This window comes from Borostomias antarcticus, assembly GCF_949987555.1.
Source record: "Borostomias antarcticus genome assembly, chromosome: 4".
Taxonomy (NCBI): domain Eukaryota; kingdom Metazoa; phylum Chordata; class Actinopteri; order Stomiiformes; family Stomiidae; genus Borostomias; species Borostomias antarcticus.
In genome coordinates, this window is record NC_140237.1 from 6,159,975 (window position 1) to 6,169,674 (window position 9,700).

Sequence of the window (9,700 nt, forward strand, 5' to 3'; positions counted from 1 at the left end):
CCGGGACGTCTCTAAGGGGATTTGCTCAAAGCCCCTTCCTCTGTGAGAGCACTGCTCTTGTCCCACAGACATAGTGTCACTTCCTCTCCTGAAACCAGACCGGTATGTGTGTCAACCACCGTGATTCAAACTGAAATGCTACACTTGAGATCATGACCATTAATCTGCATGGAAAATAAGATTTCTCCCCCATGTTAAACTTTTTTTTCAAGGTTTTACTCCTGAGTGTTGTGTTTCATGATGAGCTGTGCAAAGATAGGATTGAGTAGCTCTACCTTGCATGGTCACTGACCTCTGAACCCAAACCTGGCTCGCCAGAGCTGCTCTGGCTTCCTCTCCAGCTGCTCTATTCTTCTCAGGGAGAGTTTGGGTCAAGCCCAGTTCAGCCCAAGTCAGCATAATTGGAGATGGAATTCACAGGTGTGCAGTCCCTCCCCTTAATGGTTTTCTGGTGTCACTGACCCCAAATAGGACTACTAACGGCTCCTCTTCCATGCAGCTATTTAATATGCCATCGACATGATGCACACCTGGAAAGTGAGCCGGCTTTGGCTACTGAGTTTGGCCTGTGCAGTTACAGCTGCTGCTGGTAATGCTTTGATTGTTTGGATGAAGCAGCCAGGAGAACCAGAATGGGCTTAAGGATGAAAATGAACTGGAGGCAAAAGGGACGAGCAAGCGATGGCGGGTATGGCTATTATTCTAACGTCAGCTGATGGCAAAGTGCAGTGTGTCTGACACACACAAGGGCACTGTCGAGGCAGTGAGGTGGGCACACTTTATCTGCAGGCCTAAATGTGGACAAGATCCAATTTAACCTGTAGAGTAGGATGGGACTGGTGTTAAAATCATGTTCCAATTGCCTCAAATGCTATGGCTTGCCAATTTTAAAGCACATTTATTTTCAAACTTATTAGCCAGTAATTAGGCTACTATGCTGTAGCATTCAGTAGGATAGTAGGTAGCCTATTAATTTTCACTTTAATGTCTTTGTCTACTCTAGATTTTAAAACGCTACAGGCTCTAAAAAATCCTCAAATGCCACATGCTCTTTTATCTGGTTGATGGTCCATACATAACAACAGAACATTAGAGCCTCATAGACCCACATCACAGTTCTCATCCCTGCCCGCGCCGCTACCTGTTCACCTGCATATATTATGCCAATAGGGAGGAGCGGTCGGTCCTTAACCACGGAGCAAGGATGCTCCCTGTATTAATTGAATGGAGAGGGAAAGAGAGAGAGGGATCTGTGACGAAGAAATTAACGTGATGGTATCAGAAAGAATGTGTCGATGGTACAGCAGCTAAACTTGATTTTAACCGGCAGGGGAGACATCGATTCCACTCATCGTGGATCGTATGAATCACGAATGGATCCTAATTTAATTCTTAGCAGGAAAAGATTTTTGCATTTTTTATCCTTCTATTTTATACTTATTTATCAAGGTAAGTGCGACGACAAGTGCTTTATTATTTGGAGTTGCCTCAACTATTCATAGTTCAATATTCATGTTATACTTTTTTGTGTTTATGCAGTTGTTTTTTGTTTATCACCATTCAAGCAATGTACTGCAAGCATGAGTAGGCTAACTGAAGATAGAGTAGGCTAACTGCTTGAAATTAACTATAGGCTAATTTATGACGGTGATGTTTTCTTCTTTGAATGTAATATTTCTGACTCATTTAGCATATTGTATTGTAATTCCATGTATAGTTTTATTTTTATGATTTTTTTTTTACAACTTTGCTTTCATTTCAGCACATATTTCTTGGGGTATTGACAGCGTGAACATAACAAACTGGCATGATTTTGATAAGTGAGTCTTAATCCCATGGTTTCTGTGATTTGTCTACATTTTGAGATTATCTATGATTATCATTTTTAAGATGTCAGATTTATAACAAATAATCCTAAATATGAATCCAGATAACAAAGTAATCATTAGACATACAAACGTTTTACTGGCGTTGTCATTATAATTATTAATACTATTATCAGTAGTGTATTATGATATAATAATAATAATGATTAGTTATAGTAGAATGGGCATTTGGTATTATTAATGATACTATTAGAAGTAGCCTATTAGTAGTACTATAATTGTTAACTAGTATTAAGCTTATATTTTACAGTATATTATCATAATTATTACCACTATTCATGCATGCTAAATATTGCTACAATTTCTCGATGGAAATATCCTCATCCATTCATTTCCTGAGTATCAGACAGTGATTGTGAGTCTTATTCTGTTGATGTCAGGGAAAAGCTCTTTGTGTTCTGCGCAGTGCTTCTGTTCCTGACCCACACAAGTGCTGATTACCTGTGAAGAACAAACCTTGCCTTGTTCTCTCTTTCTTCCAACAGCAAAAGCAGCAGTATAATGCTGCCGAAATGGGATACCGCTTCCCAAAGAGGGCAGGTAGGCGAATGGAGCTGCTGTTTTGAAACGCTGCATTGATAGACCACGTTAAATACGTCAGACACAGACACCAGCAGTCGGGACGATTAATGGCTTGACGTTTCATACCCCCCCCCCCCCCCCCCCCCTACAAAACTTTACAACCCCAACTTTCGACTTACAAAACGCACTGTAGCCTAACAATCGACTTGACTCTATAACCCATTATTGTCCAAGATATGCTATTGTTATTTTATGTTATTTTTTAATTTTGAGATGAGGAAATATGACACAATTTCTCATCAATATATATTTTGTTATTTGAGTTAATAGGACCAAGATAATTAAATTAAGTTGTTAGGACCGGGGCAGTGAAATTAAGGCCAGCATCAGTAGATGCTGTAGCAACAGTTATGCCCTCTAAAAAAGATGTGTAGGCCTACATTTCCCAGCCTATCAGACTGTTTTTCTCAAACTACGAATCCCACCTGGAATATGAAGTATCGCAACATCTCCTTTTGTCCGTTGTTAGTCATCGTATCCATTGTCCACAGCTATTTCACACAGGTGTGAGAATCCAGAGTTCACTATATAGGTTAGTAAACTAACAAAGCCCTCAATAGCCTGGGTCAATGGCTTCTGAAGAATGCCCTCCCAAGAGCACATAGGGCACAGATAGACTATATTGCTCAATCTCTAGTTCATGCTCTAGCACTAAATCATATTTTCCAATAGCTTACTGTAGCTGCATTGGGATGACTATGTGTATGTAGGAGACAACGGTACAACAATGCTGTTGTTTTAAGATTTTCACTGCTTCACAATATCCCAGCTATAATCAATGTTTAATGATTCCAAGAAGTGCTGCCCCCTCTCCCCTGCGGGGTTTAGTCCCTGGTCTGTGAGATGAAAGCAGAGGTTTGAGGGCTCAGGTGTCCAGGTTTGTAATGCAGGTGGTGTCTGAGTCCCAGGTGGAGTAATGTGTGCTGCATCTACGGGGAGGAGAGAGCACATTCTAGGGCAGGCGGGACAAACGGGTGTTTTTCAGACCCAACTTTGAGTCCCTATACTATATATCTAGAATGACCAGACCTGCGGACATTGTGGTCAAACCCAAAGGGGAAACACCCAACCCGCTGGCCCTACTGGGGAGTTTCTGTGGAAGTAATTAAGGGAGGATGACAGGCCTTCTCTCTCACCCCTCTTCCACTCAACAGAACGCTGTGCGACCGAAACTCTGTATGTCTTTATCATTTACAGATTTTGATTTGGCACCGACGACTGTAATTCTGGAAGGAATTTCACCTGACAAGACATAGAATTGTAAAACGTTTCAATGACCAACATTTAATCAAATCTTTATTAATCCGTCACCTGAGACCTGGGTTAGTTTCTCCAGATAGTCCAGGCCTTGCTGTATTTTATATTAAAGTCAGGAAACTTTAACACAATTAATTAAGAAAACCAGGTTGTGTTACCAGGGCTTAGTTTTGGTTTGCTGAAAATGACCCATTGCTTACTTTCTCAAGCACTGCCAAGGGTGTCCGTATGTAAATGATCGCATCTAATAATATGAGGTGTTCTAGGTGGTTGGGCCTGGTTAGAACAGGCTTAGAGCTGATAATATGAGGTGTTCTAGGTGGTTGGGCCTGGTTAGAACAGGCTTAGAGATGATAATATGAGATGTTCTAGGTGGTTGGGCCTGGTTAGAACAGGCTTAGAGATGATAATATGAGGTGTTCTAGGTGCTTGGGCCTGGTTAGAACAGGCTTAGAGATGATAATATGAGGTGTTCTAGGTGGTTGGGCCTGGTTAGAACAGGCTTAGAGATGATAATATGAGGTGTTCTAGGTGGTTGGGCCTGGTTAGAACAGGCTTAGAGATGATAATATGAGGTGTTCTAGGTGGTTGGGCCTGGTTAGAACAGGCTTAGAGATGATAATATGAGGTGTTCTAGGTGGTTGGGCCTGGTTAGAACAGGCTTAGAGATGATAATATGAGGTGTTCTAGGTGGTTGGGCCTGGTTAGAACAGGCTTAGAGATGATAATATGAGGTGTTCTAGGTGGTTGGGCCTGGTTAGAACAGGCTTAGAGATGATAATATGAGGTGTTCTAGGTGGTTGGGCCTGGTTAGAACAGGCTTAGAGACGTGAGGCTTGGTCAAGCTGAAGCTCCACTGCTGTACAGTATGATATGTCAGAAACACGATGTCTGTTTTTCACCTTTCCCTAAGGAACTTCAAAGACCTGCTGCAGCGTCAGTAACCAACACATCTGCCCATGTGTCTTCAACCAGCTCCATACCAGCCAATGTATCACCAAGTAACACGCCAACAACCATCAGCACATCAGCCAATAACACACCAACCCACAGAACCAATACAACGTTAGCCAGTGTGTCATCCACCAGCACATCAGCCAATTTGTCTTCAGCCAACACATCATCCATTGATGCATCTTCAGTCCACAAAGCTCCGGACAGCGCATCTTCACTCTCCAGATCTTCAGACAAGACATCCCTACGGAGAGCCACAGGTACCACTTACTGTCTGTTTACAGTACCTGGCCTCTCATATTAATCCCATGTTTAATGGATATTGTGCTGGCTGACTTGGCTAGCACCCGCAGTATCTCTGCTGCTCCCACTTATACCAAGTATGGAAGGATGTCACCAAGTTCTCAAGAAAAAACATTGTTGCAATATTAAATTGAAAGTCAACCTAATGTTTTACATCCCTCTTGTCCCTGCTGTCTTCCCACTTCCACAACCAGTCCTGTATTTTTGCAACTAAAGAACAATTGACCCCTCTGTCTGGCCTCTCTACCTGGACCACGCTGAGCAGGGGAGAGGGGCGAGGGGAGAGCCTTTATCCACCCCCTTTATCTCCCAAGCCCAGTCTGTGTCTCTGGTGTCAGGGGCACCTCTACAGGCTGCCAGGGGTGACAGGGGTCAGGTTGTACGTCCCGTGTTCAGCTGGCCCTCCTTGACCACTGGCCATATGCTGTTAAGGCCAGATAAGGAGCTGTCATTAGTCGGTGTGTGACCTGCTGGAGCTGTCTGGGGACTCTGAGGGTGACTCTTGCGTGACGCTGAAATAAAGGTCATCTCTGGGGAGAAGGGGTCAGAGATGGGTGGAGGGAGTGAGGGACAGAGGAAGGGTCTTTCTCATGAGCCCATGGTTGTGAATAGTTGTGACATTCCTGATATTTAGGTTGAATAGGCAAACGTGCTGCCCTCTTAGAGGGGTACATGAAAACATGTTTTATACTGTAGTATACATGTATTTGTAAAAAGTGTGTATTCTAACCACTTTCAAAATTGTGGGTTTATCATTAAAGGAGTAGTAAAGGGAAAAATAATGTTTAGTCCTGTTTTAAGGTTACTTATGATCATATACAATGGTTCAGATCAAAAAAACTGTTTTGGTCATACAATGGATGTGGGTGGGCACTGTGAAAAATCATTCAAAACTGTCAATTTCAAAGATAAGAAACTCACCGAGGTCTGACATATAATTCGCCATAAAGTAAGATTCTAGTTCATCTGGAAAGGCTTTTTACAATATTTAGCATAGAACTATTTAGTCGCAGCACAGTGTGTAAACTTCCGCAAACTAGGTAGCCTAGCAATATAAACAATAACAATAGCTACCGTAAGTAGTTCCGCTTCCTGAATCCCCTCTGCGGATTGATCTACACATCTACAACGGTCACGTCAATACAAGTCAATGGATTTCATAAAATGATCAATAAAATCCTACAGGATTTATACTTTGCGGCGAATTTGATGTCAGAACACCAACGGACACCAATTACCCCCTCGGTGAGCTTCTTGTCTTTGAAATTGAGAGTTTAACATGTTTTTGAATGATTTTTCACAGTGCCCATCCACATCCATTGTATGACCTAAACGGTGGTAGAGCAATTATCAGACTTTCTCAAAAGTGCTAGTTTTGTCAACGTTTTGATCTGAACCATTGTATATGATCATAAGTAACCTTAAAACAGCGCTAAACATAATTTTTCCCTTTACTACTCCTTTAACACATGACATTGTCAAAACATTGAAAATAGGTTGTGATGAAGTTGGACCAACATTTTCATGTGATTATCATATGCATCATTGTTTTCTGATAAGTGGGCATGTGTTTTTTGTAGATCCCTGTACGTTTCCATGTCTAAATGGAGGCCAGTGTGTCCATTCAGAGTCATGTGATTGCAGTTTTTATCAAGCCACTGGAACGCGATGTCAAACCGGTAAAATATGTCTCACATATCCACAGCTCACATTATTGTGTATCTTGATAGCATAACTCTAAGCTTTCATTACCTATTAATTCAAAACATGTGATTGTGACATGACACTACACACCTGTTATGTCATTGAGGAGCGTGAGGATTTTGCATGGAGGTATAAATGAGTAGCATTCTTATGTCTCTCTGCCTGTCTCTGTCTGCCTGTTAACTTCCTGTCTGTCTCTGTCTGCCTGTTAACTTCCTGTCTGTCTCTGTCTGCCTGTTAACTTCCTGTCTGTCCTTCTAGTTCCAAACCCAGGGCTGGAGAGGGAGATGACCTGCCGGGCATGGGGCCAGTATAACTTTGAGACCTTTGATGGGCTTTACTATTTCTACCCCGGCCGATGCACCTACACTCTGCTGAGAGACTGTGAGGACAGCGGCCAGGCCAGCGTGGTCATCCAGGTAACCCTAACCCTCAACCACCTCAACACAGGCCAGCGTGGTCATCCAGGTAACCCTAACCCTCAACCACCTCAACACAGGATGACATGGAGCCTGGCAGGGACCATTACACTACATTATAGATGACTTAATGCAATGATTGGATACTGAAAGGGTCAACTTGGCTAAAAGTAGTCAATGTTTTTAAAGAAGAGAACATAAGTCTTCTGCAAGTATTCTTTCCCAAGTCACTCTATACTTGGAAGTGTTCAGGGAAGTACTTATGTCTGAGTGCCCTCTTTGCCTCAGGTACATTTTTGCTCTGAGGATTAGGGAAAGCCATCTCGTTATTAGAGTAAATTCATGTCAATTATCATTAAATACTCTAATTACCCACAAGGCCTTTAAAACATTGAAAACAAACCTTGACCTTGTTACTCAAAAAGAGCAGGGTAGCAGCTCACACCATGGGGAAACAAGAATAGGATATTTAGTGGCTAAGTGACAATATCAATTATGTGCTAATCACAGAGATGCTAACTTATGCATTGTTCTGGAGAATCTCCACCATTTGATGTTAGTGTCATGTATCTTCCTGGGGGTTTTTAGTGTCATGTATCTTCCTGGGGGTTTTTAGTGTCATGGATCTTCTTGGGGGTTTTTAGTGTCATGGATCTTCTTGGGGGGGTTTTTGGGTAAGAAAAGCAGAGCTCTGAAAATAATGCCTCTTATCTGTAATGAGTGAATATTTTGTAATCTCCAGGTCCACAATGACCCAGACTGCCGGGGTTCTCCCTACTCCTGTACCCGCTCTGTCAGTCTCTTCCTGCCAGGGGAGGGCGAGGTTAGGCTGCACAGCACCAATGTTACCTTCAAAGGCCAAAGGTCAGCAATTAATTTGATCACATACTGTAGTATCTACAATACATGTCTAAAAATGTTCAGGTGCAAATTGATTCCTACATGCTTGACAAAGAAACGATGTGTTGCAAGCCGTGTGTAGTAAGAACACCCTCATGTCCTGTACGGTACATACTGGGCTTATCCTTTGGTTCTACTAAGGTCATTATATTTTATAATATATTGACTTGATGTTTTCTCCACATTCAGCCTGGAGCTTCCTCAGCACATCCATGACGTTGAGCTGGAGCAGATCTCCCAGTATGTCCTGGTCACCCAGCAGAGCGGCTTCACGCTGGCGTGGGACGGCCTCCACGGCTCCGTCTACATCAAGCTGAGCCCCGAGCACGTGGGCCGGGCCTGTGGCCTGTGTGGCAACTTCAACGCCGACGTCCAGGATGACCTGAAGACCAGCTATGGTGCGCAGGGGCCTGGACAGGGCTAGAGGCTCAGGGATGGGGATTTGTGGTGTTAGAGGCTCAGTGTTAGAGGCTCAGTGTTAGAGGCTCAGTGAGGGGGGATTTGCAGGGTCAGTGTTAGAGGCTCAGTGATGGTGAGTTGTGGTGTTAGAGGCTCAGTGATGGTGAGTTGTGGTGTTAGAGGCTCAGTGATGGTGAGTTGTGGTGTTAGAGGCTCAGTGATGGTGAGTTGTGGTGTTAGAGGCTCAGTGATGGTGAGTTGTGGTGTTAGAGGCTCAGTGATGGTGAGTTGTGGTGTTAGAGGCTCAGTGATGGTGAGTTGTGGTGTTAGAGGCTCAGTGATGGTGAGTGGTGGTGTAACGGTGATGCTCTCTCTCCCCAGGCGAGCTGACTCAGGACCTGGCCGTGTTGGGGAACAGCTGGGTGGAGGCGGAGCCAGGAGGGGTCCGGTGTCCCATGGTGCCCTCCATGTTCCCCTCGCCCTGCGTTTCACACGACGCCCACACCCTGGTGGTACGATGCCTATCAAAGTCTTTACCCACAACCACCTATAAAGAATAGAATAAAATAGAATAGAATAGAATAGAAAGTTTATTCTTGCCATACATTACCAGTACAGGTACAGGTACACTGACATTCTTGTCATTTCTTGTCCTTCCAGTGTTTTATCAGTGTTAATCAGTTCCTCAGTCCTAGGAAGCAGCTAGACATGAAAAGTTCCCAAACTGACCACGGGGTACATGTGAGGAGCGGTGTGACCCTCTAGGGACGTCAGTGACACAGCTCTGCCATTTAAAGAGCTCTGCTCCAGGTTAGGGAGGAAATAGCCTTGTACTGTAGGTTAGACTGGGTACACATTTCTGCTGTAACCCACTGTGGGAAACCCAGCTGTACCCGGTCGAACCTACAACCCTTAGTATTGGTTGTGTTCCTGCCAGGTTGCCTGTGTTGTTGGTAGCAAAGTTGTCTACCATGCTGGTTAGACTTTTGATGGGACCGAAACTGCAACACTGAGAAAGGATTGTGTTTGCTGTTTTTGGGTGTTTGGGGTGTTAAATGTTGTTTTCATTGCCACAGAAAGTGGAGGAGGTCTGCGCCATGTTGCTGGAGGAGCCTTTCCAGAGCTGCCATGAGTTCGTCAGCCCGCTGCCTTACATGGCCAGCTGCTCCAATGACCTCTGTCTGTAAGTACAGGACTACTGATCATCACACCTTAAACGTTTATGTAATGCTCATGACAGCTTTTATCTTCAGAACAAGGGGTACAGTCTAATAAAAAGGGATGGGGTTCGTGTCA

At 43.7% G+C, this 9,700-nt stretch overlaps 1 protein-coding gene across 1 annotated transcript in view; it reads left to right on the forward strand.

The window, feature by feature from the left end:
- Nucleotides 1-2,398: 2,398 nt before the first annotated feature.
- The window catches only part of otog (otogelin), a gene marked incomplete at both ends in the record, with an annotated part of 61,601 nt that continues 54,299 nt past the window's right edge, over nt 2,399-9,700 (forward strand). The window contains 7 exons of the mRNA XM_084437040.1: nt 2,399-2,426; nt 6,563-6,661; nt 6,948-7,105; nt 7,848-7,969; nt 8,195-8,403; nt 8,786-8,916; nt 9,481-9,587. Coding sequence (XP_084293166.1) covers nt 2,399-2,426; nt 6,563-6,661; nt 6,948-7,105; nt 7,848-7,969; nt 8,195-8,403; nt 8,786-8,916; nt 9,481-9,587 — 854 coding nt within the window. The remainder of the gene's footprint in view (nt 2,427-6,562; nt 6,662-6,947; nt 7,106-7,847; nt 7,970-8,194; nt 8,404-8,785; nt 8,917-9,480; nt 9,588-9,700) is intronic.